This window comes from Panthera tigris, chromosome A3, assembly GCF_018350195.1.
Source record: "Panthera tigris isolate Pti1 chromosome A3, P.tigris_Pti1_mat1.1, whole genome shotgun sequence".
NCBI classification, from domain to species: Eukaryota; Metazoa; Chordata; class Mammalia; order Carnivora; family Felidae; genus Panthera; species Panthera tigris.
The window spans coordinates 62,111,312-62,138,046 of NC_056662.1; the positions used below are offsets into that span (position 1 = coordinate 62,111,312).

General features: G+C 47.5%; 2 protein-coding genes and 1 long non-coding RNA gene across 20 annotated transcripts in view; 2 read left to right on the forward strand and 1 right to left on the reverse strand.

The window, feature by feature from the left end:
• LMAN2L (lectin, mannose binding 2 like) overlaps positions 1–16,966 on the forward strand; it is a 46,418-nt gene extending 29,452 nt beyond the window's left edge. For 6 of the 9 annotated variants that reach the window (XM_042981281.1, XM_042981276.1, XM_042981277.1 and 3 more), the window contains 4 exons: positions 10,510–10,671; positions 10,761–10,875; positions 14,128–14,247; positions 14,814–16,966. In XM_042981281.1, coding sequence (XP_042837215.1) covers positions 10,510–10,671; positions 10,761–10,875; positions 14,128–14,247; positions 14,814–14,956 — 540 coding nt within the window. In that variant the 3' untranslated portion in view covers positions 14,957–16,966. Of the gene's footprint in view, positions 1–9,404; positions 9,438–10,509; positions 10,672–10,760; positions 10,876–14,127; positions 14,248–14,813 lie in introns of all 9 variants that reach the window. The other 3 variants (XM_042981275.1, XM_042981282.1, XM_007097825.3) reach the window with 1 other exon arrangement.
• On the forward strand, positions 1,577–3,214 carry LOC122237295. The gene is made up of 3 exons (XR_006215670.1): positions 1,577–2,230; positions 2,406–2,514; positions 2,588–3,214. It is a non-coding gene; the product is annotated as an uncharacterized LOC122237295 (long non-coding RNA).
• A 302-nt stretch (positions 16,967–17,268) lies between the features above and the next one.
• FER1L5 (fer-1 like family member 5) overlaps positions 17,269–26,735 on the reverse strand; it is a 52,638-nt gene continuing 43,171 nt past the window's right edge. For 2 of the 10 annotated variants that reach the window (XM_042981266.1, XM_042981260.1), the window contains exons 34-53: positions 26,336–26,437; positions 25,163–25,309; positions 24,915–25,077; positions 24,741–24,766; positions 24,044–24,094; positions 23,809–23,910; positions 23,323–23,442; positions 22,615–22,776; positions 22,292–22,383; positions 21,749–21,919; positions 21,390–21,538; positions 21,048–21,187; positions 19,785–19,873; positions 19,454–19,570; positions 19,113–19,254; positions 18,814–18,913; positions 18,546–18,739; positions 18,262–18,371; positions 17,803–17,947; positions 17,269–17,691 (exon numbers count right to left, since the gene is read on the reverse strand). In XM_042981266.1, coding sequence (XP_042837200.1) covers positions 17,464–17,691; positions 17,803–17,947; positions 18,262–18,371; positions 18,546–18,739; positions 18,814–18,913; positions 19,113–19,254; positions 19,454–19,570; positions 19,785–19,873; positions 21,048–21,187; positions 21,390–21,538; positions 21,749–21,919; positions 22,292–22,383; positions 22,615–22,776; positions 23,323–23,442; positions 23,809–23,910; positions 24,044–24,094; positions 24,741–24,766; positions 24,915–25,077; positions 25,163–25,309; positions 26,336–26,437 — 2,550 coding nt within the window. In that variant the 3' untranslated portion in view covers positions 17,269–17,463. Of the gene's footprint in view, positions 17,692–17,802; positions 17,948–18,261; positions 18,372–18,545; positions 18,740–18,813; positions 18,914–19,112; positions 19,255–19,453; positions 19,571–19,784; positions 19,894–21,047; positions 21,188–21,389; positions 21,539–21,748; positions 21,920–22,291; positions 22,384–22,614; positions 22,777–23,322; positions 23,443–23,808; positions 23,911–24,043; positions 24,095–24,740; positions 24,767–24,914; positions 25,078–25,162; positions 25,310–26,335; positions 26,438–26,735 lie in introns of those variants that run through there. The other 8 variants (XM_042981261.1, XM_042981263.1, XM_042981262.1 and 5 more) reach the window with 8 other exon arrangements.

Here is a 26,735-nt window from a genome sequence, read left to right on the forward strand (position 1 = left end):
CTTAAATGAGGTTGGAAGACTTACACTTCTTCATTTCAGAACTTCTCACAAAGCTGTGGTAATAAAGAGTGTGGTACCGGCATCAGGATAGACCTATAGATCAATGGAATAAAATTGAAAACCTAGAAATAAGCCCTCACATTTGTGATCAGTTGATTTTTTTTTTTTTAATGTTTATTTTTAGAGAGAGAGTGCGAGTAGGGGAGGGGCAAAGAGGGGACAGAAGATCCAAAGCGGGCTCTGTGCTGACAGCAGCAAGCCCGATGTGGGGCTCAAATTCACAAACCCTGAGATCGTGACCTAAGCCAAAGTTAGATGCTCAGCCAACTGAGCCACACAGGCGCCCCTATGATCAGTTGATTTTTGATTAAGCTATCACGACAATTCAATGGGGAAAGAACTTCCTTGAACAAATGGTGCTAACTCAACTGGATATCCACATGCAAAATAATGAAATTGTCCTGTATCTTACACTATACACAAAATGTAATTCAAAATGAACTGAAAAACTGAATGTAAAAACTGAAACTATAAAACTCTCAGAAGAAAACATAGGGTTAATTCTTCCTGACCTTAGATCAGGCAGTGGTTTTGTAGATGTGACACTGAAAACAAAAGTCACAAAAAAATAGATGAGTTGGACTTCATTAAAATTAAAAACTCGTATTGTGGAAGATACCATCAAGAAAGTGAAAAGACAACCCACATAGTGGGAGAAAATAAATGAAAATCCTATATCTGGTAAGGGACTTGTTCTTTATATATTCTAGATATAGTTCAATAGTAAAAAAACAAAAAAAACAAAACCTAATTAAAAAATGGCTGGGGTGCCTGGCTGGCTCAGTTGGTGAACCACGTGACTCTTGATCTGGGGGTTGTGAATTTGAGCCCCATATTGGGTGTAGAGATTACTCAAAAATAAATTTTGTTTTTAATGCTTTTATTTTATTTGAGAGAGAGACAGACAGAGTGTGAGCTGGGAGGAGCAGGGAGAAGAGGAAGACACCAAATCTGAAGCAGGCTCCAGGCTCTGAGCTGTCAGCATAGAGCCCAATGCAGAGCTTGAACCCACGAACCGTGAGATCATGACCTGAGCTGAAGTCAGACTCAACTGACTGAGCCACCCAGATGCCCCTGAGAATAAAATCTTAAAAAAAAAAGGCCAAAGGACCCGAATAGGTATTTCCCCACAGAAGATATACAAAAGGTTGATAAACATAAAAAAATGCTCAACATCTTTAGCCACTAGGAACATACAAATCAAAACCAAATGAGATGCTACTTAACACCCACCCATGGCTATTTAGTCATAGCTAAAATAAAGACAGAGGATAACAAGTGCTGGCAAGGATGTGGAATAATTGGAACTCTCATACATTGCTGGTGGGAATGTAAATGGGGCAGTTGTTTTGGAGAACAGTTGGGCAGTTCTTCAAATGTCTAAATACAGAGTTTGTATCATCCAGCAATTCCACTCCTAGGTGTATATACCCAAGAGAAATTGAAATCATGTCTGCACAAAAAGTTATATGAATGTTCATAGCAACATTGTTCATAATAGCCAAAAACAGTTACAACTCAATGTTTTATCAACTAATGAGTAAACAATATATATTCATACAATGGAATATCATTGAGCATTAAAAAAGAAAGGAACCATTGATAGGTTCTCTAATGTGAATGACACTTGAATACATTATGCTAAGTGAAAGAAGCCAGTCACAAAAGACCACATATTGTATGATCCCATATATATGAAATGTTTAGAATAGGCAAATCTATAAAGATAGAAAGTAGATGAATGGTTGCCTGGCGGTAGGGGTGGGGAGTGACTGCTGGTGGACATGGGGTTTCTTTTTGGGGTGATGAAAATGTCCTAAAATTGATTGTGGTAATCATAACCTTAACTCTGTGAATGTACTAAAAGCCATTGAATTATAGGCTTTAGGTGAATTATGTGGTATATGAATTATATCCTAGTATCACTATTTTTAAAAAACATTGATTGAAACATGACCTGATCTTTTCTTGGCATTATGAAGTCATCAGCTGATGGTCATCAGTTTCTCATGAGAACCCAGATATTGGTGAAAAGTTGCAGGGAACTCAGTAGCAGTCTTGGAGCAGGAATGTCTTCCTTCAGTTGAAATTAGAGTATGATGACAAGAGGCTATCCTTGAATGAGAGCACAGAAGTGCAGTCCTTTGAGCCTTGGCCCTTATTCTTACTGGTGAGATTTGTATTTGGGTCTTACCCCAGGAGGCAGAAACAGCAGGGTAGAGAGTAGGAAGAAAAGCTCACTGCTCTTCCGAGATCACGCCAGCTTAGAAGTCTAATTTGTCTAGTCTACGAGGTGTTTCCCATATTTTCTTAATGTGATGACTGTTTTTTCTCTTTTGAAACAGGAAGAAAATTGATAATACAATGCCATCCATTTAAAAAACACATTCTTTCAAGTGATGAAGATACTGATCCCTCTTGGTCTGTCTGTTGTCAGAAAGAATCTTTGAATCAGTAAGGGAACTCCACAGCACCTTAAATTCTCTTGTTATCCTTCAGCTTGGATGTGACTTAGGTTTTTTTTCAGTCCTAGGTGAGGCAGTGTTTTCAAAGAGAGACTCCTTTGGAAACGGGGTCCAGGGAATTTTGGCAAGTTCCCTAGATGTGATTAAGCATCAAGGCTGAGCTACACTGAGAGCTAGTTTTCAAGGGAAGTAGATATGTATGGCTTTCTACATACAATTTTGAAGGAAGAATTGAATGGAGGTGAGGAGAAGAGAATGTTTCTTTTTTGAGACAGTGAAAGAGGGAAAGAGGAAGAAGAAAGCAAGAACCAGTGCTCCAGAGGACACTTAGCTCTGGGTTAGTTCTTCACCTTTCTTTGGGTTTTGACAATATGATGCAAGTGGTAGGCCCATAGCAAGGTGCAGGAGATGTAGGATTTTGCCTATGTTTTTAGGAGTTTTATGGACTCCCCAAAGTAGAATTGTAGACAAGATCTAGAAAATTGATACCTCTTCTCATTAACAAGAAATAGTCACATACTATCAGAATGATGGGTAGCAGTGAAATTAAGGCATACACATTAGACGATATTCTAAATCTTGGCACTTGTAATGTGGGTAGGTAGGTTATAAGTCAAGTGTTTTGGGTCTTGGGCATACCTCAAGTTTAAAGTTTCCTGATTTTAGGGCACCTGGGTGGCTCAGTCGGTTAAGTGTCCGACTCCTGATTTTGGCTCAGGTCATGATCTTACTGTTCGTGAGTTTAAGCCCAACATTGGGCTCTGTGCTGACAGTACAGAGCTTACTTGGGATTCTCTACCTCCCTCTCTCTCTGCTCCTCCCCTGCTCACTGTCTCTCTCTCAAAATAACCAAACATTAAACAAAAAAGAGTTTCCCAATTCTAGAGCGCTCTATCGAAGTCCTCAAGTTATGTTATTTGGGTTTATTCAAGTGGGGTCACAACTAAGATCCATGGGATTAAAATGATTCCATGAGTTTAAGAGATAAGGATAATGTTCCAGGAATGTGAAGTTCTTCCAGGCAGGCAGCGGCTTGGAGGTGTCATGTTTCGGTGTCCTCCATTTAAGAAGCTTTGAGACTTGGGGATATAGTCAGTAGTATAGGTTAGTAATAGTTAGGGGGCAGTAGGGTAGGGACCTTCTCATGCTGCCCAGTAATGTGAGAATTTCACTGGTCTTGTTACCCACTGAATAGGGTGGTATTGCTGAGCTAACCAGTCACCTCTTCATACAGATCCCTGTGTAAAAAGTGAAGTAGATGAAGGACCTGAAGGACAGGTGGCTTACAGCATTTTGAAAGTCTGAAAAGTGTTTATCTGTGGAAGCGGCAGTGTGTTCCACTAGTAACCGAGGGGAGGATCCAATAGGGATGTGGAAGGAGATGCTGTAGAAGAGGCATTTGTTTAATTCTTATTTTTATATAAAAGCTGATTTTTAAAAAATCAGAAAAGGCTAAAACAAAAAGCATACAAACATCTTTGTAAAAACAAAAACATTACATTATATTGAGCAGAGTGTGTGTCAGTGGGTTTTAATATAATGTGTTTTTATTTTTTTAAGTTTATTAATTTTTGAGAGAGAAGGAAAGAGAGAGCAGGGGAGGGGAAGAGAGAGAGAGAGGGAGAGAGAATCTCAGGCAGGCTCCACACTGTAGCGTGTAGAGCTGGATGTAGGGCTCAAACCCACAAACCCCGAGATCATGACCTGAGCTGATATCAAGAGTCAGATGCTTAACCAACTGAGCCACCCAGGTGCCCCAACATGGTTTGTTTTTTTTTTTTTCCTATTTTTTAAAAATGTTTATTTACTTGAGAAACAGAGACAGAGCACAAGTGGGGGAGGGGGAGGGAGAGCCAGAGACAGAATCTGAAGCAGGCTCCAGGCTCTGAGCTGTCGGTGCAGAGCCTGATGCAGGGCTCGAACTCACGGACCGTGAGATCATGACCTGAGCTGAAGTCGGATGTTTAACCGACTGAGCCATCCAGGCACCCCTAGATTCAGATTAATCTTTAAAAATTTTTTATTTTGATAGAGTTTCAGACTTAGAGATAAGTTACAAGAACACAACAAAGAATTCAGGAATGTTCTTCACCTAGATTACCCCAAATAACGTTTCATTACATTTGCTTTGTCCTTTTCTTTTACCTTTCTATGTGTGGGTGTGCATGCACTCATGCATGTGTGTATAGTTTTTTTCGGAACTATTTAAGAGTAAATTGCCTTCTGTCATGCTCTCTTAATCCTAAATACTTGTTTTTCCTACAAATGAGTTCTCTTACACAGCCACAGCACAGTGACTAAAATCAGGAACTTAGCAGTGATAACAGTACTATTTTTAATCTACTGACTTTACTCAACTTTCACCAATTGTCCCACTATGCCCTTTGTAGCAAAAGAAAACCCCAGATTCTCTGTCCTATTCAGTTGTCATCTCATTCCTTTTTTAAACTCTGGAAGCATCCTCTAATATTTCTGTGTTTCAAGGTATATTAGAGACCTAGGGTTTTTGTTGTTTTGTTTTTTGGTTTCTAACAGTATATACGAAAGCACGGTGACTGAGCCAGTGTTCTGGGGCCAGACTACCTGGCTTCAAATTCTGGTTTTACTACTTACACAAGTTTTCTTACCAGTCAAATGGGGATACTAATCCCACCCCTTAAAGCTGTGGGGATTAAATAAATAGGTGTGTGTACATGACTGAGCACAGTGCGTGGCACAGAGGAAGTGTTCCAAAGTGCTAGCTCTTCTCATTCATACCACTAACTGGCATTCTCAAGGAACATTGTGCAGACATCTTGGCAATAGAGGTTGTGGCTGTTTTCTCCCTCTCTTCCTCACCCTCTTTTTCTTCATGTCTATGTTCCAGAGAGCAAACTTGGCCAGCTTACCCAACTGCATGATGCCTCAGATTGGAAAAAACTGCTCTAAGAGAGCGGCTCCTAAAGGTTCATGAACTCATATTGGTTGGTAACAAGTGTCACTGGTCTAACAAATAGGAACAGTGAAATGAATTTTCATAAATGCTAAATTGTTTATTGTGAAAATATATAGTTCTTTTTTTTTAACTTTTTACATTAAAAAAAAATTTTTTATGTTTATTTTTGAGAGACAGTGTGAGTGGGAGAGAGGTAGAAAGAGAGGGAGACACAGAATGCCAAGCAGGCTCCAGGCTCTGAGCTATCAGCACAGAGCCCGACACGGGGCTCGAGCTCACTAACTGTGAGATCATGACTTGAACCGAAGTCTGATTCTTAACCGACTGAGCCACCCAGGCGCCCCGACTTTTTACATTTATTTTGAAAGAGAGAGGGTGTGCATGCAACTGGGGGAGGGTAGAGAGAGAGAGGGAGAGAAAGAATCCTAACTAGGCTCCACATTGTTAGTGCAGAGCCTGACGCAGGGCTCGAACTCATGAACTGTGAGGTCGTGACTTGAGCTGAAGTCAGACACTTAACCCACTGAGCCACCCAGTTGCCCCTCTTTTGGTGTTCTTTTCATAAAATTTTTTTTTAATGTTTATTCATTTCTGAGACAGAGACAGAGCATGAGTGGGGGAGGGGCAGAGAGAGAGAGGGAGACAGAATCAGAAGCAGGCTCCAGGCTCTGAGCTGTCAGCACAGAGCCCGACTTGGGGCTTGAACTCGAAAACCGTGAGATCATGATCTGAGCCAAAGTCGGTCACTCAACCGACTGAGCCACCCAGGCGCCCCTTTTGGTGTTCTTTTCAAAATATTTATTATAGATGGTTGTTCTATTTTAATGTTTAGTAGGTCATAAAAGGCAAACCCATTAATCCCCAAGATATTTTTGGAGATTTTACTGGTGTGTGGCAGCCAATGGCCTTCTCTAGAAGATGCATATTTGGCTTTGTGCTTATTTAATTAATTAATTTATTTAAAAACTTATTTATTTATTTTGAGAGAGCGTGTGTGCACAAGAGCCAGGAAGGGGCAGAGGGAAAGGAAGAGTGAGAATCCCATGCGGGTTCCCTGCTGTCAGCGCAGAGCCAGACGTGAGGCTCAATCTCATAAACTGTGAGATCATGCATGACCTGAGCTGAAATCAAGAGTCAGCTGCTTAAAAAAAAAAAAAAAAAAGAGTCAGCCGTTTAACCAGCTGAGCCACCCAGGTGTCCCTGGCTTTGTGCTTATATATGAGCACCTGTGAATAGTGTTTCTGTCTAGAAATTCATTAGTCTTTGATTAAATGAATGTTTATTGACTCCCTCCTGAATGCCAGACACTGTACTAAATGCTTTACATATCTCGTTGTATCTTCACGATCAGCCCTGTGAGCTCTGTGTTATTCTGCCTGCTTACAGGGAGGAAGTGGAATCTCAAAGAGCTAATGTAATCCACCCAAGGTTATACAGCCCTGAGTGGCATAACTGCAGTTAGAACCCAGGTCTCCCTGATTACAGAGGCCGTGTGGGCACCTTTTTCTGTCTAGTGGTTTACACTACTTGTGTGCTTGGGATCTGTGGAGTTTTAGCATAGGATCCATAAATCCACAAGTTCATGGGTCTCCCTTCAGTCAAGGTAGGCTGAAGGTACAATTACCATGTAGGGGGTTCTTTTTTTTTTTTGAAGTGTCCTCGTAGTACAAAAATTTGGAAATATTCCTTCACCCTACAGTCAATAATCATTTGGATGATAGGTAGGAGTGCCTAATTTTTAGTGACTTTTAAATTAGGAATGAAACTACCACCCTGCTTGAGTCCGAGTGATTCTTCAGCCTTTGGTTCTTGCTATATATAGGCTGCTTTCCAAGGAAAGAAAATGAGCTGCTGTGTGAAATTAGTGGCTTCCCAAGGAACACTTAAGAACTCCTGACTGGGCATGGAAAATAAGAGGGCATTTAAAGACTTACTACTAGTATGAGGTGAAAAGTTGAAGGCCGTGTCACGAGTTGCTGAAGTAGACAGATTCTGGCTCCAAAGGTGTGGGGCGCTGTGTCTGGTGCAGTGTTTCTTAAACTTGGTTGTATATCACAACTGTCTGTGGTGCTTTTTGAAAAATACATAAGCCTGTGCCCCCCTCTAGACCTATAACTGAGACTCTTTGAGGGCCCCACATGTATGTGCAACTGGGAAACTCCCGCAGGTGATGCTGGGGGCCAGCTTACCTCTGGCTATTCCTGGATAATCGGATGCCTCACCAGCCTTGGGAAGAGGAAGGCTGCTGTCAGTTAAGGACAGTTGTCTGAGGCACCCTTTTGAAAGGTGCAACATAAACTTCTGATCATGCGTACTAGGGTCGATAAATGGGCTACCCAGGGCATTGTTACTCCCTTTTCCCTAATTGTTCACTGAAGTGATGAGTGTTCTTGTCAGAAGCCCGTTTCTGTACTCTGCTTAACAACATACTCATAATTCCCTTGTTCCAAATGATAGTTGTGGAAGAGTAGTTTGGGGAATTTAGTCATCCACTGATTCATTTTGTACCTTTCTGTAGTCCTGTGCATATTCCACCAGTGGCATACGAGCAGAGCAGTGGGCGGCTTACCCTATGGTCCTCACTGTGGCTTCCAAGGCCCAGCGTGATCTGGCTTGTGCCTCAGCTCACACCCACCTCTCCCTCACTGGCTGCGTTTCAGACACTGGCGTCTTCTAGTCCCCAAATATGCCAACCTCATGCTTCTTACACCTACAGATCTTTTGGTGGCTCTAACGACTAGGGCCTCAGCTCAGATGTTATCTCCTCAGAGAGCTATTCCCTCAGTAGCCTATCTTGTTACCTCTTTTATTTTTCATCATAGCATTATCCCTCTTCTGAAATAATTTTTTAAAAGAGTTTTATTTAAATAATCTTCTACACCCAACCTTTGGGCTCAAACTCACGACCCCGAGATCATGAGTTGCGTGCTTCTTTTCCAACTGAGCCAGCCAGGTACCCCTCTCTCTGAAATAATTTTATTTGCTTGTTTATTGTTTGTCTCTTCTACTCTGTGTCCGCTCCGTGACAGCAGATACCAGTCTGTCTGGTTTTCCATTGAACCCCAGTATCTGGAACAGTGCCTAGCTCCTAATAGGTGCTCACTAAGTGTTAGAGGAAGAAATGCTTCGGGCTCTACACCCTCACACATCCTTCCCGTAGGGCAGGCCTGGCCTGAGCTTGTTGCTCAGCAACATACCTCTTGTTGCTTCTAGCTTAGAACCGTAGCAGTTTTCTAGAGCAAAGCTGAATACCCTCAAGCCTCGGGGTTTTTCTAAATCTACCATGCCACCATGCTTCCATGGAGCTTCTTCCTTACCCACATGTTGTAGAATGACAATAGCTATTTGGAAAATATATGTCCATAAAGCTCACTTAGAGGGTAGATGATCCCTTTGGATTAGAGTTAACTTCATTGTCTCTCAAGTGGTAGGATTTTTGTCTTTTGGGCAACAGCTGTATCCTGAGATTCTGGGTAGTAAAGGCCATCTTGAATTCGAAAGAAGTTAGCCCTATTTGTCAGTCCTGTCTCTCCCCTTCTTATAGAAATACTGTCTTCTGGATACAGACAAAACATGTGGCCTGGCCTTCTGACTCAGAGACATAAGTGGGGCCTTCTGGCATAATGTAGTGCTGTGTGTTTATATTATAAAGTTTCTGAAAGCCTCAGAGGTATTCCTAGTGGGCCCCTTTGGGATTGATACTAACAGACCCTCTCCTTAGAAAACAAACAAGCCTCTATGCACAGTTTTGCCCACAATTTTGAGGGGTGTAAGGACTTGCTAAATGCCCTCCACAGACCCTACATTTCTGTTTGGGGATTTAGATTGGTTTGCTCATCCACCACAGTTGGGTCAAAGCTCTTCCATGGCTGTTTCTTTCTGACCTGGTCTCCTGTCTTCTGTGTCCTCTCTCATTTTTATAATAACCTGCTGGACCCTCTCAGGCCCAGAAGAGGCGATATTCTCCAGGAGTCCAGGTACTCAGTCTTGACCCACCATGGCCATCCCTTATTCCCTGCGTGTCCATCCACCATTTGCCCCTGTTCACACCCATGTGGCTGTTGTCTTGAATCACCATTCTCTGATTTTGACTGCATCTCCACCTTGCATGTTGACTGTTGAGGGCAATGAGGAAGTCACCAAAGAAGTGGCATGTGTCATGTGTCATGTTTCCTCTCCTTTCATCACCCTGCCTCTGCACTGCCTCAGTACTGGGCTGGTTCTTAAATAGTTAGGGCATCATTTTTGAGGAAGCATTCCCTCCTACAACTCTACTGGAGAGAGAGAAAGCCTCTGAAGTTGGTGGGAAATGGGTAGTGGGAGTGGGAGGGTATTGCTGGCAGAAGTTATGTGTAGGTGAAGCTGAAGTGGGCTGGAAGGTCTTTCAACTATGAACAGTTGTGGCTGGAGAACACCATCTGGCAGCCTGGTTCTGGCAGTGCTGTTTCTGAGTCCTAATCCACATGGCATCCATCATATGCTTATAGGATTTGAGAATTTGAAAGGAGCTATCCAGAATGGAAAGGTTTTCCTGATCAAACAGGTATTTTCAGAGTATCTGCTATATGCAAAATGCTTACCCTGGGGATGAGTAGGGGTGGGTGAAGGGGGTTTGGGAGGGATGGAAGGTGGAGACACATAAGGAAGTATAAGTGATTTTTTTCTTCAAGGAGTTTACATGGAAGTTGGGGAGATAGGTATATATACATAGAAAGAAAACCACCAGTCCTGAGTCATGTGTAAATGCCAAATAGGGATCTCTGGAAGGATTCAAGTCAAGACTCCAGAGGGGCCATTTCAGACCCACCCCACATTAGTAGCAAGGAGATTCCTGAAGGCAAGTACAGAGTTCAGTTGCTTCCTGGGCTATATCCTTTGAGTGACCATCTGAGAGTGGGTTTTGGGGAGCCGCTAATGATGAGGCAGAATGGTCATCTGGTCTGCTGGAAAGGGCTCAGCTTGTATGTGCGCAATTCTGTTGCTATTTGTACAGGCATTCCTAAGAGTACTTCCTTACTGTCCTCTGCTTTTCCTTCCCTGCTTTCCCAGCGGGTATTCCCTTACATCTCAGCCATGGTGAACAATGGCTCCCTCAGCTACGATCATGAGCGGGATGGGCGGCCTACAGAGCTGGGGGGCTGTACAGCCATTGTCCGCAATCTGCATTATGACACCTTCCTTGTGATTCGCTATGTCAAGAGGCATCTGACGGTGAGTCCTTGTTTTCTGGACCAGTTAGTGGTATGGTCTGCCTTGCACCTGCTTTCATGGCCCTGATTTATCTCTTCTTTTTATTCTAGATAATGATGGACATCGATGGCAAGCATGAGTGGAGGGACTGCATTGAGGTGCCAGGGGTTCGTCTGCCCCGGGGCTACTACTTTGGTACCTCCTCCATCACTGGAGATCTCTCGGGTACTCTTTATGTACATGGGTCTCCCATGTACTCTTTATTTGTCCTGAGTGAGGTCATGTCTCGATAGCCAGGCCTTGGTGAGGCTTCTCAGAGGGGAAAGCCAGACAAGCAGAACTGTGGGAAGCAAGTACCCAGGAAGTGCCTCTCTTCTGACATTTTTGTATCCTTAACCCGCCTCCCGCCCCCCCGCCACCCCTCCCAGGCCTATGTTATCCTAGTCCAGTTGGCTCTAGGAGATGGTTGGTGCTAATGCAAAGTAGTATTTGCCTCTTCATCAAGCCTGTGTTTTGAGTTCTGTACTTTGATATCTCTGGTGCCCCTTCTCTTAACAAAGCTTTTCCTTGAATTCCTTGACTCTGCCTTCCCTTTTCGAACTCATCCCCAGATCTTCCTTTGTGCTCAGACTTCTGAATGTGTCCTGTGCACAGGTGCTTCTGTTTCCAGGCCATCCACTGCTCTACCACCCTGTAGTCAGACCTCCCATGCATCTCGGTCAAGCCATTAGCACTACTCTTCTCAAACCTGCTTCGTCCTTGCCATACCATGGTACTCTGTTCTCAGTCCCCATTCTTTGTCCTCTCTTCAGCTGGTTTGACCAGTTACTCTGAAACTCCAGCTGTTCTTGATTTATGTGGCATTAATAGTGCGTGGTTCTTTTACTTTTCTGTCTCTGGATTTTCTTCCTACTTGTTCCCAACTTGTAACTTCCTCTTATATGTTTGTTCTCTCCCTTGGCTTGAGCCTTAATCATAACTTCTTTTGAGAAGAGGTGAGGCACTGAATTTTTGGGGTTTTTGACTAGTACAATTCATTATGAATAAAGCTAGTGTGAAGTAGAGTAATTTTTATCCTAAGGAGTTCTTTGCTCTAGATGTTTAGTGATAATGCCTATGTTAACAAGTCTCTGTTCTCTGCCTGTGGGATATCCCTAAACACAAATTATGTCTTTCTCTTAAGGTCTTTCTCGTTGACATCTTCTTACTTGTTATGCAGTGAATTGTTGAAAATGGCTGAGAAAGGACACATTTCAGTACCCCCAGCCTTTGATGCCCCTACATTGTGAGGAGCATTGGCCCATCTTTTTATCGTTTCATGGCTTAAACTCATTCCTGACAGCAAAAACATTTTTCTAATTGAAGGCAAATCTAGTTTTTCCTTTCTGGGAGTCTGCTAAAGATAGGAATCTAAGCAGCTGTAAATGCCACCCTAATAATAGAAATGGCCCTCTTCCTTCTTCAGGAAGGGAGGGAGGGTGGGATACCTGGAGCTGGGGCAGCCATCTTGCCACCAGCTGGGAGATGAAGATCACAGAAGAGGGCAGAGTGGAGAGAATCACAGAGAAATGGTGCACCAGGCTTCCTGGTGTACCATGCCTGGACCATACAGAGTTGCAATTGGAATAATCCTAGTATGTGAGACATTGATGGATTTTCCCCCATATACAAAAATTCTAAATTTCTTGGTTCAAAGGATGTCATCTAGGTGTGAGGAAGAAAAAAGTGGGAACATGATATGGTTTCTCTCTTCTGCCAGAAGTCAAGACAAAATGTGCTGAGAAGACACAAGTTGGGAAAGAGTTTGGGGAAGGAATGGTTGAGGGGTCCCCAAATTATCACCCCAAAGTGGAGTTCCTCAGCTGGAAGCAGAGAGGGCAGAGAGTACCCTATGCAAATATACTTCTCTTGTGTTACATTATGAGGATCAGAGTTTCCTTTGGGCCCAATACACATGTCAGAAGTCAACTAGAACAATGATCTAGATCAACACTGTCCAGTATAGTAGCAACAAGTTACTATAGTATATAGTAGTATATAGTAGTATATAGTAATAGGTGGCTACTGGACACTTGAAATAGGGCGATTCCAAACTGACATGTGCTATAAATGTAGGATACACACTAGACTTCAAAGACTTAGAAAATGAATGTAATGTCATCAACAATTTTTCTATCATTTGCATGTAGAAATGATAGTTTTTTGGATATATTGGGTTAAATAAAATATATGTTAAAATGAAAAAAAAAAAAAAAAAGGGAAATGGCAAGAAGTCCAGTCTCCAATAACCAACCCTAATAGCCATGAGCACCCATAGCATTCAGATTTGTGGTCTCTTAATACCAATTCATACTAAAAGGAAAGAACAAGAGCTTCTTGGAGAAATGGCTGATGCCAGGGCTGAGGCAGGAAATGGATAAACTGGGAACCTCCCAGGAAAGCAATAAAGAATCAGACATTTCTGGGTTCATGCAAAAGGACTCAAAAGCCAACTCGAATAGGCTCTCACTGGAGAAAGATAGGTCACATTGAGCACCTATAAGATTGTACAAGTTCAGTGTATTGAAACACATCAAATATGTTTGAATCTATGAGTTTATTAATGATACTTTTTTTTTAAGTTTATTTATTTGTTTTGAGAGAGAGAGGGAGAATGGGAGGAGCAGAGAGAGATCCCAAATAGCCTCTGCACTGTCAGTACAGAGCCTGATGCGGGGATCGAAATCAGGAACTGAGAGATCATGACTTGAGCCGAAACCAAGAGTCAGATGCTTAAACAACTGAGCCATCCAGGTGCCCCCATTATTAATGATACTTTAAAAAGAGAGGAAAAAAAAGGAGCCCTTAATTGCTTGATCCTTTCTCTTGTAATTATTAGTGAGATTCAGAGTCACAGTTATAAGGAGCTGCAGAGAATTAGGCCTAGTCCAGAAGGGAACTGTGTGCCATGCCAGTAGCTATGCCCTGCTTGTGACCTAGTAATCAGCTGCCACAAGGCCCTTTCCTGTCTTGCGTGTGTGTGTCTGCATGGAAGGGAAGCTATAGTGCTGTGTCTTCCCTCACTGTACTACAAGGCTTCACATATGATATGGGCTTTCATTCTTGCATTATGTGTAAGTTTTAAAGTTATATAGGTAATGTATGCTTGTTGATAAAAACTTTAAATCCTGAGTAATACAGAATATTCTCTCTGTTCCCTATTCTTGATTTTAGATGAGAAAACAGGTTCCAACCATTTTTCTCAATCACTGCTAGTGGGATGCCTGGCTTGCTCAGTCAGTAGAGCATCTGACACTTACCTCCGTGTTGTGAGTTCAAGCCCCATGTTGCATGGAGAGATTACTTAAAAAATAAGTAAATTTCGAAAAGAAACAAAGTCATTGCTAGTTAGCTGTGGATCAGAAGCTTGAACCAAGAAAGTACCAAGATACCTCTGTTTGAGGTGGTTTGGGTCCTCCTTGTGCTTTTCTCCTTTAGATAATCATGATGTCATTTCCCTGAAGTTGTTTGAGCTGACAGTGGAGAGAACCCCAGAAGAGGAGAAACTGCATCGAGATGTGTTCCTGCCCTCAGTGGACAACATGAAGCTGCCTGAGGGTGAGCACAGGGGATCCTGGGAAGTGGTCCCGTGGTCAAGGGAGGTCACCGTACCTGGAAGGTCTGGGGTGACTTGCACCTGCAGCTTGTGGGTCCGTCTCCTTTCTGTGCTCTTCCACTAAAGAACATGGAGCAGGCGCTCCTTCCATTCCACTTGTCTCTGTGTTACAGATGAGCAGGGTTGCTCAGTTTGTTTGTTGTTTTTTATGTTTATTTTTATTTTTGAGAGAGAGAGAGAGAGAGAGACAGAGCACAAGTGGGGGAGGGGCAGACAGAGAGGGAGACACAGAATCCAAAGCAAACTCCAGGCTCTGAGCCGTCAGCACAGAGCCAGACATGGGGCTCGAACCCACGGACTACGAGATCATAACCTGAGCTGAAGTCAGACGCTCAATCGACTAAGCCACCCAGGCGCCCCAGGGCTGCTCAGTTTTTAAATTGAGGCATCCTGAAAGGGAGAGTCTATCATTTCTGGCTCCCAGAAATGGGTGTCAAGCTGGAGACTCTATATCTTCCCAGCTGGGTGGGCTCCCTGATTCTGACTTGCTTCTCTCTTGCTTCCTCAGTGACCGCCCCATTGCCGCCCCTGAGTGGCCTGGCCCTCTTCCTCATCGTCTTCTTCTCGCTGGTGTTTTCCGTATTTGCCATTGTCATTGGTATCATACTCTACAACAAATGGCAGGAACAGAGCCGAAAGCGTTTCTACTGAGCCGTCCTGCTACTGCCGCCCCTGTGGCTGTCACTATGAGGTGTGGGAGGAGCAGGCACTGGCCTGAGCATATAGCCTGGCAGGCCTTCTCTAGTCTCCAACAGCTGGTCAGGGACTCTGTTCTGTCACTGGAACTTTGAATGCAGGGACACTGCATTACCATGGTAATCCATGGGGACATCTGACTCTGGTTCAGGAAGCCCACCTACCCCAGGGCAGTGCTGCTGTGACGTGCCTTTCCCTGCAGTCCTTCCACTTGGGAGCTAAGAGGATAGAGAGAATTTATGCGGTTATGGTACTCAAATCACAGAAAAGAATTTCATAGCTCAGGCTGCCTTGTTGTTGGACTCAGAGGATCCTTGTACTTCATTTTTAAATCTGCAAAGAATACAACACTGATAACTTCCCAGACCTTCAGGCTTCCATTCATTGCTTTTCATCTAAGCCTCTGTCCACTTGAGGAACTTTCGTTAGAAATCTGGATGGAAACTTCTTCCCTGCGTTGCCTTCTCCCTCCGTTCATCACTCTCTCCAAATGCAGCCTGAGCTGGAAGAGACATCTGGATGCCTGTCTTTTGGAGCCTGGGGCTGCAGAACAAACTGAGGTTTTGCTGACCCTCATTAGGTGGCCATGGGGAAAGGGCTTTTTGCTTTGGCTCACTGCTCTAGTGATTGTTCTTTAGCGTGAAACTTGGCTCTCTTGGTTTGTGACTTTCCCAGTTGGTTTCTTTAGGCCCTCAGTCAGGTTTGACATACTTGGTGTGCAAGTCAAGAGAAATTTGGAAGACTTCATGGATGTAATAGGAGTAACTGTGAAACTGCCCAGTTCCATGTTTTGACACCAAAAGCAACATTTGCCGTGTGGAGATGTTTCTGGACTCTGGAGCCTGCATGTTTTGTGTTTATCATGATTTTTAGAATCCCACTTTGAGTGTTCAAAATGTAAGGAAGCTTTCTTTTTATAGCCTCGGCTTGGATACTCCCCAAAGAGGAAACTTGGCTTCTTCTTCTTAATGGATAAGAAACTGTTGCTGAACTCCTGTTGCAAATCTGGGAGCAATAGACCCTGGTCATCTGTGCCTGGAAGAGTTCATTGTCATTAAGTGACAGAGGCTGAGTGTCATCCACTGTGGGTCAATCCTTGTTCCACTGCCTTATCTGACAAGGGGTCAAGTGCTGCTCACCTGTATGCCCTGTGGTTAAATTGGCCAATAGGCCAGTCTCCCTGGAGGGCCTGGAGCTCTGAGCCCTCCTAGCCATGTACTTCTGTAGCCTAAGGGAAATTCTTAAAATGGCTGATGGAAATCAAACAGTGTCCTTCCTTTGAGGGGTAGGTTTGGGGGAAGGTCTAGGCCTTCTTTTATGCCCCAAGCCTGTCAACCCTTGCCCTGCCTTCTTTTGGGTTGGGAAAGCCCTCAGCTCAGTCCAGAAGGGAAGGAGGGCACCTTGGCTGCGTATAAGTTTCTGTCGTGTTGGGCTTTTTTCTGTCCCTCCCATGTGCGTGAGCATCACAGGCCACAGTGCTCTCCTATAGGTGGGAGTAAAATGGGGTCCTCCTAAGACCTTCCCCACAAGAGCAGAGCAGCTCCAGGATTGGGTGCCAGAGCACAAACTGTGACCTGGAGCTTGGCCTTAGGACCAGTTAGAACTGACAAAGCAAACAGCTCTTTTGTCTTTTTTGAGCTCAGGGGGAGATTGGCTAGACCCCTGTGGTGGGAGGACCTAGGTGAGCTCTTGAGATAGCCCAGGCAGTGGTGCGGGAGGAAGGGGTCTCATCATGGGGGAGGTATGTGTGTGAGATGAGTTTTTTATGTTTCCCCGCTCATGGGCTCCTTGAGGGTTTTTAAACAGGATGGGGAAGACATGAAATGCAGTCCCCACCCAGCATGGGGCCAGCCTTTGAGATATGTGTGATGCAAGGAAACTGTCTAACCTAGCATGGCAGGTCATGCCCTAGCTCTTGCTTTTTGTTCTTAGAAATAAATATTTCCCGTTGTGAATGGGACCAAATACTGTTCTGGGCCCCATAATCCTAGGTGTGCCCTAGAGGAGGGAGATGCCTGGTCTGTGGCATGGCTCTTTTGTGCATGTACCGTAGGGGTGGGAACAATGATTTTGGCAAGCTGCTTACCCCACGTGAGCCATTTCTCTCCTCACAGTCCCCCTTTCTCTTGGTTGTCCTCTGACTTCAGAGCCTCTTGGAGAGGAGGAGACCCTGAAGACTAGAGGTGGTGTATAAAAAGGACACTGTTCCCTGTCCTTGTGAGTCTTGCTTTTCGTGTTGTCTTCAACCCCCAAAATTACAAGGTGACTCTCTGTGACAAAACTTGTTTACTTCAGTGGGAAAATGACAACTCTGTCCTTGTTGGAAGTGGTTTCTGAACAGAATGGCTAGAATATCCTTAGCCCCTTGCATATGTCCTAGAAGATAGAAATGAGGGATTGGTAGGAAGCCCAAGGGTAAGGCTGGTGATGGGCAGGAGAAAAGCCAAGCAGACCTGGGCCAATTAGTCTTGCAGGGCTGGAAGTTCTGGAAAAATGTCTTGCAGGTGATTCATAGGTCCCTGGAGGAATTTCAGCTCATGGTCTGTTGCAGGATTTAGGTTCAGATGCTGGCCCGTGAGGACAGAAGGGTTGGCAATGCGGGTGTTTGGTGGATTGATGACATTGCTATATATTTTAAGGGGAGCACTCAGCCGAAGTCCAGGTTTGATCCAGTTCATGGCCAAGTAATGCTAGAGAGAAAAGGCAACTGTTAGCCTGAGGTAGCGACCTGAGGCTGTCTCTTCAGAGTCATCCCAAGAGCAACTAGTGCCTTTGTCCCTGTCCCCAGGATTGCCACTCACCGGGGCTGAATAGATAAAGTTGAACAGCAGAAGTGCTATAATAAATATAATTGCAGCGGCTATGATTTTAAAGTGGTAGCGTTTCCAGAAAACGTGACACAAGGTTGTAACAGGTATCCGAAACAAGAACGAGGTGTTGGGTCGTCTGTCCATAAGCGGAGGAGATGTCAGAGGATGGAGGGCAGAGAGAACCTTCAGGTCAAGTAATCTGGACCCAAGAGCTTTCTTTTTTAAAACAACTTCTGCTTACTTGTGTGTCCCCAGCCCCCCACTTCCCCTTCACCAAGGCTGTTCTCTCCTGATTGTAGCTGAGCCCTGAGCCAGGATGCTAGGAAGTAATTAACCTCTCTCCACTTATAGGCCCAATGTTCACCACCCTATTCAAATTGCCGGGCCTAGCAGCTCAGCTTTGTGAATGAGGAAGAAAGATTTTGTGCCTTTGTCCCACAGGACCCTTACAGGGGAGGATGAAGTGTAGGGTACTGGTTGGGTTCTGAGTGGCCTCGCCCTGCTGGCTTGATTAGGGCTTCCTTCTCTGACAGAATCTCCAGCGTCATCTTCACTTTACCCTGGAAACACCATAGGTGGTGGGAGGCTGAGTTTATTATAACAGGTGCGAGAATAGTTTAAGACCCCTTCCCATAGAAAGGAAAAGGGATTTAGCAAAGGTCCCCAGAAGTCTGTTAGAGCCAAGTTACGTGGCATAGTAGTCCTATGCAATAGACACCTTCCCCAGAGCCTACCGACAAGCGCCATTTGCCACCATCGAGGACCTGGCAAGGCCACCAGCCCGTTACAGTCTTCTTCTTGAAGAGGGAGACGTGCTTATACTGGAGGAAGTAAGGCCACTTGGAATCTGTATCCATCATCCTGATGGAGCACATATTGGCGTGCCGGGCTGGTAGAGGCATGTCAGATAAATCCAGCTCCAGGACCCCTGAGCCCAAAGAAATGCTGTCAGCAAGAAGGAGCTCCCTGTCCTGTGGTCATGGACCCTATTCCAGATCTCACCTAGGAAGTCATCAGCGGAGAAGATGTCGTTGTCCCAGATCTGGATGATGAGCCGGGCTGGGAACTTCATCACTGTGGGGTCCAGGCTCCATATGTAGTCCTGGAGGGTGACAGAAGAGCGTATTCCTGGCCTGTCTCCCTTGAGATTGCCCTTGGCCCCCTTAGTAGCCCATTACCCAGCAGTGATAGACTCTCAGAGAAGTCTCTGCCTGAGGCCACATTCCAAGTGTTCAGCTTACAGTTCTCTGAGGAAGCGGGAGAGGGAGCACAGCCCCCACCCCCACTCCCAGTTCTGTTACCTTCTGGCTCTGGACACACATATGCTCAGCTGCCAGGTAGTCCATGGTGAAGATGAACCGCCAGTTGAAGTCGCTCTTCCCAGTGAGGGAGTAGTAGTGGATATCTGTCTTCTGCATGTCCTTCTCTAGCCCGAACAGCCACCTGGGGCAAAAGTCATTTCACCTGGGGCTCACATGTATTGTCCCCCTCCCCTTCCCCTTGTGGGAAGCACTGCTCAACAGACACCAGGCACAGGTGGGAGTGGAGAGATGTGGCCCCAGAATTGGGGGTGGGAGGCATAGGGATGATACAACTGGGGAACTCTGAGGGAACACTGCTGGAGCCCTGCCATCTTTCTCACCCTTTGACATAGATGTCGCTTATCTCGCCAGATAGACTTTTCCCCAGGTCCATTTGGGCAGTTTTCCAAATGATGCAGCGCAGCTCATACCTGCAGCCACTGTAGTCTGAGGCTTTGCTGAGGAATAGCTCCCCAACTTGGTGCAGGAAGACAGGCCTGGGAGGCTGCCCTCCATGCCCAGACCAGGCACGCCACATTTGGGAGGATGCAGGGGAAGGAAGCTCCCAGGACTCCCAAGAGAAGGAAGGAATTTGCTGTTCCTTAGTGTGTGAGCACACCCATGTTCCATGCCCTGGGAAGTACAGTGACGGGGATGAGGTAGGTCACTTACCTCTTAGGCTTTCTGGGCTTGATGTTGACTGGGGGGCCAGGAGGCCCAAGCTTCTTGGGAAAGATGTCCACCCACATTTGCACCTTTCCCTAGAGTGGAGATGGATTAGCTGGCTGGGGGTTGCCAGCCTCTGTTCTGAGCATGCTGTGGCCTGGGAGCCCTGTCCCAGGTTCTGGGGTCTGTGGAGGCTGTGTCCCCACCATAGGAGGGTGGGGTAAGGAGATGGAATGGACTTCAGACAGGAAGTCTGGCAACTCCCCGCCGGATTCCCTTTTCTCATTTTGGCTGGAAGAATGGTACAGAGTAAGGCTGGTAGTGTATGATGGCTTCAAGGCTGATGGCCACAGCGGGTTATCACTTGTGACTGGGGGTTAATGCTGTTGAGCAGGCCGTGCTCCTCAGCCTCTCTGCACAGAGCACCACAGTGGGGTTGGGGCTTCATTTATTAACCAGCTTAGTGGCCCCAAGAAAGAGCAAACTAGATGGTCAGTCCAAGTGTCCAGGTTGCTTTATGTTGTGTAAGCATATTGTAAGGGTATGAAGCTGTCCACCAAGCATAGAGGTCTGTCTTAAGAAGGGAGGGATGAAAATGGTGAGAAAAAGGAAGAGAAAAAACTAAAAGAGTAGAACTACTAACACTGGAAGGTATTGACAAATATATTCTTTCAAACTGACCTCATTTTATTCTTTTGAAGTTGACCCCATTTAAGAAAACAGGTTTAATGAGAATGGTTTATAAAAAGTGCTCAGCAGAGAACTTTGTGTCTGGAATGTGGTATCAGCTTGAGAAATGTGGAGAATGAGATGAGCTGTTCTGGTGGCTGGAGGGTAGAGGGTGGATGATAATTAGGGTGCCCATGGGGATTTTTATTCCTTCTGTTTGGGGTTCCTTGCCATGGAGAAAACACAGCCTGCAATTAACAGGTAAACCAGGGTTGTAATGTCTGCACATCTGACCCCAGGTGCTACCTCCCCACCCTCCCTCAGGAGAGACTAAAGCAGCGTAGGCACTGGCTGGTAAGGTTGCGCCTTACCGCTTCTACCAACTGATGTACGGCCTAGGTTTCTTGTAGACGACTTTTCCTGCTCCGAATTTCTCCATTCTGAGTGACATCATTGGAACTTCTCACTTCTAACAGAACATGCTTGTCTTTTGTGCGCATGCATCTGTGAATTCTTGGCCTCCCCTTCCCCTCTCGTCATGTCTATGTCCTGGGTGGATGGGCTCCCTGGTCTCCTGATCCAGCCCCTCGAGTCTCATACCTGGTCGATGCCTGGCTGGCTGTCGCTGTATAGTGTGCGGGTCTCCACATGCTCAGGGACCAGCCCCTGGGTGTGCAGGAGGTACAGTGCAAGGCGTTCTTTCTTAGGTCCCAAATAATGAACAGTAGGGGGCTTGGGCTCTAGATGGAAGGAGGTGGAAGGGGAGGGGATCACGAGGTTGTTAGCTTTCCTGTCTCCCAGGCAGGTGCGCCCCCTTCCCTACCCCAGCCTGGACAGTGGCCGTGGTTGCCCTCCACAAGAGGAAAGGGCAAAATGGGGCAGGTGCCCTCTTGTTTCAGAGGCCTGTCTCTGTGCCTTCCAGCAGCTTGCTGTACTTCTCACCAAAGCTTTGCAGTCTGAATTGTTTCCCATTGTAAAAAACAGAGTCCTCCTCAGGATTGAACAGAGGCGGAGGCAGCCCTTTCTGTTTGGCATGGCGTTCCAAGAGGAAGCTTGGGTGCATTTGATCCCGCCACCTAAAGGGCCCTGACCTGTGAGGTTAAGGGAGAGGAACAAGTGGGGAGGTTTGGGTCCTGGAGAACATTCTGCTTTGAACTGCAGGATGAGCAGTGGTGGGGGCATGGATGGAGCCAGGTTCAGGCCCTGGTTCCCCAGCCTGGGATGCAACCTCTGCAAAGGGAACTGGGGGCTCCCTCCTCCACCCCTCCCCTATTCTCTTGCCCAGCCTCAGGTGTACTTACTGGCAGTAGGATTTGGAGAGCCCACAACGGGCTCCAAAGCCAGACAAGAGTCGGTTTTCAAGGTCAATGACTGTGGTTCCAATCTTATCATCAGGTGAAAACAGGTCAAAGTCATATAGCTGGATCTCCAGGTCTTTCTCCAGGGGGATGGTACAGCTGAGTTCAAACATCCTAGGGGTGAGGGTGTTGGACACTGCAGACTGTGCACCATGTTATCTACAGGCCTCCTTGTCTAGCATCTCAGCCCCTTGTTTGGTCATGGTGAATATGGAGAGCAGAGCCTGGGGTGGCTGTCACCTGCCAATAACTATCCCCTAGCTATGGCTAGAAACAACTTTTGGTAGGCCTGGGTTGTGGGACCCTGAACTCCTTTCCCAGGCAAAGTGTTTGAGAAGGAGGGTAGAACTGACCACCCTTCCATCTGTTGAGCACTGTGAGACCCCGTGCTAGGAACTCAGAGGTTAGAAAGAAATGCAAGAGTTGTTCGCCTTCTGGAGCTTACTCCTGGAGAAGTGTGGGATTGGGTGAGTTGGGGCAGCTCACATGCCAAAGATGGGATCCACAGTGTTGGGCTGGTACTTGTGCCGGTTGCCAATCTTTGTCTGTCCCAGTTTCAGGATCACATAAGGGTCACACTGGGGTTCAGTCATAGGGAGGGAAATGTGACAGGAAATGGAAAGTCAGCCCAGGTTGGCCAGGGAGGGTGGGGGTGGGGCAGAAGTGAGCCCCTTGTACCAGATGGAGCCTGTGGTGAGGTGGCGGTCTGGGTATCCGCAGCCTGAGGGAGCTCCAGGACCCTGTGGGAGGCATCTGGGCTGGGTGGGCCCGGGGACCATGAACACCATGGGTTTGGGGCTGCTCATTACCAGGCCGTTGGCATCTTGGGGCTGCAGGTTGATTGCTCGGACTATGTACACTCGCACCAAGCACTCCTGAGGGAAGTCCTCTTTCTCACGCCAAACTGTGAACTGACGGGGGGGCTTGGGGGCTTCTGGATCCTCAGGAAAGGGGTAGACGCGGAAAAGGCCCTGTGTGTGTGTTGGGGAGGGAAGGTGTTGGCAGTGCGGGCCCGGCTCTGTTAAGCCCTCCATGAGGTGCCCCTGGTCTAAGCTCAAGCGAGAGCAGGCTGTGTTGAGGATGGCAGGGATGGAAGGCCGCAAGGACAGGAGAGGGCGGGTGCGGCAGGGACTCCACGGGGACAACTGTGTTTAGGAAGAGTGTCGGGCAAAGAACTCTAGTCATTAGGTGAGTTTCCAGTTTCTGCTGATGCAGACCCCCATTCCATGCCCGTCCATCCCTTCGGGTTGGAACTTGTTCTCTAAGGCTTATAGGTTTTGGGAGCTCCACGTAGGCCAGAGCTGGTGTGAGGAGGCCCCTGCCCATCCGATGTAAAGGGAGGTCACTCTAAATCCCAGCATAGGTCACCTTCTGCTCCCCTGCTCCCTCAACTGTTTTTCAAGCCCTCCCTGCCCTATCCTCTCACAGAGCATAGAGAGCCAGGGGTTTTATTAGAGTCTTCTGGTGACAGAAGGGGCACAGGAGACAGGGGCAGCTCAGCTGGGGTGGACATGCACCTTGAACTCCCCTACCACAGGGCTGTCCAACTTGGGCTCTTCCTGGTAGAGTTTAAAGGTCTGGCAGAAGTCCTGCAGGCCTTCAAAGGCGGGCACAGCCTCCAGCTCGCAGTCATACACCTGTAGGAGGGTGCATGGGACCCAGGCTGGTGGGGAGAGCGGGCTCAGCCAGAGGGGGACCATTCCTGCCATCAGGGGGCTGAGGGGCCACCAGTTCCTAGGTCTGGCTTCAAAGCATCTGCCTGGTCAGTGGCCCCAGAGTCAGCACCTCCTGCTGCAGATGGGGCAGTCCTGGTTCCCAAAAAGGCATGACTGGTGGAGGTGTGGCCTGGAGTCTTAGGGAGACAAGAAGGAAACTACCCCCTCTCCTGCCTGCCCCCATCCCCGCTGGTGGTTCCTAGAGGAATCAGGGTGAGGTTTGCTGGTCTCTGCCAGCAGATTTTATTCCGAGTCTCAGCAGTCTCCCCCGCCTAGAGGCCTCCAAACCTTCAGGGTGTGGTAGTCTTTGTGCTTGTACTGCAAGGACTTGGCATCTCCTGTGGCCCAGAACAGCTTGTTCCACCAGTCCACTTCATGCTCGTATTCGTCCTGGCAGGGAAGGTCATTCTGGCCTTCAGGGAGAAGGCACAGTGGCCTTCCTCTGCCCAGGGTCATGCTGCCCCCTGCCTCCCTGAGCTGCCCAGAGTCGTTCCTTTGTTCCCTGAGTCTGAGCCTACGTCACCTCAGCTTTGCTGGACTCGAACCAGAACTTTTCATAGAGGTAATCTAGGACCTGAAAAGTGAGAGTAGGAGAGTGGATGAGGTATGGTGTCCCCTGCCTGGCCCACTCACCATCCCTGACTTCTGAGGAGAAAGGGAGTGGAGGGCAGGGCTCCCTTCCCTGGCTCCCTTGCTCCTCATGGAGTCCTTTCAATTCCAAGATCGTCAGACATGGGTTTGGGGACCAGAAGGAGGGTAAACTTAGTTCTTATCCTCAATGCCCACAGCTTCAGATGGAACTCTGGGAGGGCCCAGAAATGCAGAACCTGAAGCTTCACCCCAGGCCTACTAAGTCAGAACCTGCTTTTGCTCCAGATGTCCCCAAGATGCCTGTGCATTCAGGTTTGATAAGTGCAGCTCTCAAGGGATAGTTCTGAACCTTGAAAACATTGAAATCACTGGAGAGGGGTGGGGCTTGAAAAAAATGCTGATACTTGGGTCCTTCCCGCTAGCTATCCTGTGGCCTGGCTACAGCATTTCTTTAAACTCTTGGACTGTTCTAACATGCTGTCCACATTGGGAATCACAGCTTTAGAGTTCTCGTGTACACTGAGAGCACATGTCTCAGAACTCTGTTTAATCTCTGCCCCTCCTCGGGGACAAGGGCTGCTCCCTATAAATGGTGTAGAAGAAGGTGGGACCTTGAGCCCTTTACTCACCTTCTGGTACTTGTTCATAGACAGCACTGAGGAGAAAGAGCAATCATGAATCTCAGGAGCAGCAAGAAGGGTGAGGAGGAGGGACACCAGCCCCGCAGGGCCGCCAGGGCTGCCCCCACTCCCAGTGCCAGCTTAGGGGTGAGGCTGGGGAAGGGCAGGGAGAAAGGGCCATACTTGGAAGCTGTGGAGGCACATAGTCCTCAGCCCAGGGGTCGCAGAAGTAGGGCTGTAGGGAGTTGATGTTGGCCTGACCCACCACAGTCTGCTGGCCGAAGTCCTGACTGTCCACCACCTTCAATGTGAGGGGTGGCGCGTAGACCTCCTCCATAGGCATGAACTGCAGCCCCAAGGAGAGGCCCGGGCATGAGGCCTCCCAGGGGAGAGGGCTGCCCCAGCCCCGGCTTTGCCCGAGGTTGCCTTACCACTGTGAGGAAGAGGACTGACTGGGCGAAGTTGGGGTTGGTCTGGAAGTCCTTGATGGGCTGTGTCTGCAGGGACTCTTCCCAGCATTCTACCAGGAGCTGGGGGGAGCGCACCTGCTTCATGTTCCGAAGGCCCCAGATCAGGATCTGCCAGAACAGAGAAGGAGGGGCAGGGCAAAGGACAGACAGGGCCTCTGTACTGGGGTCCTGGCCAGAGAGAGGGGACTGTCCTGGGAGTGATGATGCATCAGGGAGTATCCAGGGCCCGGGAATGAGCTGGCCAAAGTCAGAGTCTAAAGGTTACCCAGGTCTTCCTTCCTGTGGGGGATCAGTGCTTGTCCTCAAGGCCTCCGTGAGGGAGTGCCCTCTGGCTACTGTGATATCCTTCACTGACCTCCAGGGCCCCTTAGGTATTGTCCTTCCTCCCCTGCTGCTTTGTCTGGCCTCCAGTCACTGCTCAGGAGTGAGTCCCTAAGGCTGGCTGCCTTGAAGGCCCAGAGTAGCAGGGGGGGTCCAGATTTCTCAGGTGTCCCTTTTGCTATGTAGCTCACTGGTGACTCAGATCCCATAGAACTCCATGGTCATTCAGTGTTCTCAAGTGACAGACACTGGGCACCCCAGAAAACATCCATGCTGTTACTCATGAAGGCCTCTTCAGGGGACCAGAGTGGGGTTGCCTGATCTTGTGGGGGGGTCTCCAGGGTCAGGAGGACCTGACCAGATTTGTGGCTGGGCACAAAGGTTCCGACGTGGGGACCTCCAGGCTACTGTCATTTGGAATCAGGCAGGGCCAGGCCCAGATTCTGGCTCTGCCACTTAACCCTGTGTCACTGTGCATGGGCTCTCTGCTCTCACAGAGCCTCAGTTTTGTCTGAAAAGTGGTCCCTACTGTAGAGGGCCATCGAGGGGCTTGGATGTGGTAAGGAATGCCAAAGCCCTTTGTCTATGACCTGCCACAGAGGATTTCATTAAAATAATTTAACCTATTCTATCAGAGGTTCTGCCCTTCATTCCTCCCCTGTCTCCCTCCATCTCTCAGAGAGTGTCTTTTTGGGGTCCACGCTTTGGATCAGGTAGTCAGGAGGGCCCAAGGAGATTGAGCAGAGAGACCTCCACGGAACTCAACTGCTGTGGGGGGTGCTTGCCCTCCCCACTGCCCCACACCATTATCACCTCGATAGCCATTTTCTTTAGTGTGGGCTGGATGCTCTTGGGGAGTGTGTAGACCCCATTCTTCCAGGGAACACTTAAGATGGGCGGCCTCTCTTTGAGACTCTGAAGGGGTGAGGTGAGAGAGCAGGGAGCATGAGGCCCTAGTGGGCTTGTCCTTCCCACCCCCAAATCAAGTCCCTAGCAGGGCTCAAGTGAGGAGGCTCCAGAGCCCCATGGGCAGTAGCAGGCAGGGAGTTAGGGAGACGTCACCGGCTGGCATCACCAAGCCCGGTGTTCTAATTCCTCAGGCCCCAGGCCTTTCCTGGGGGGTGGAGTTGGGGACCACAGGTTGTGGTAACTGGGGGCAGGGAGGTGGGGTGGGGTGGGAGTGAGCAAGGCGCCCCCCACCCCCAGCCAGGCC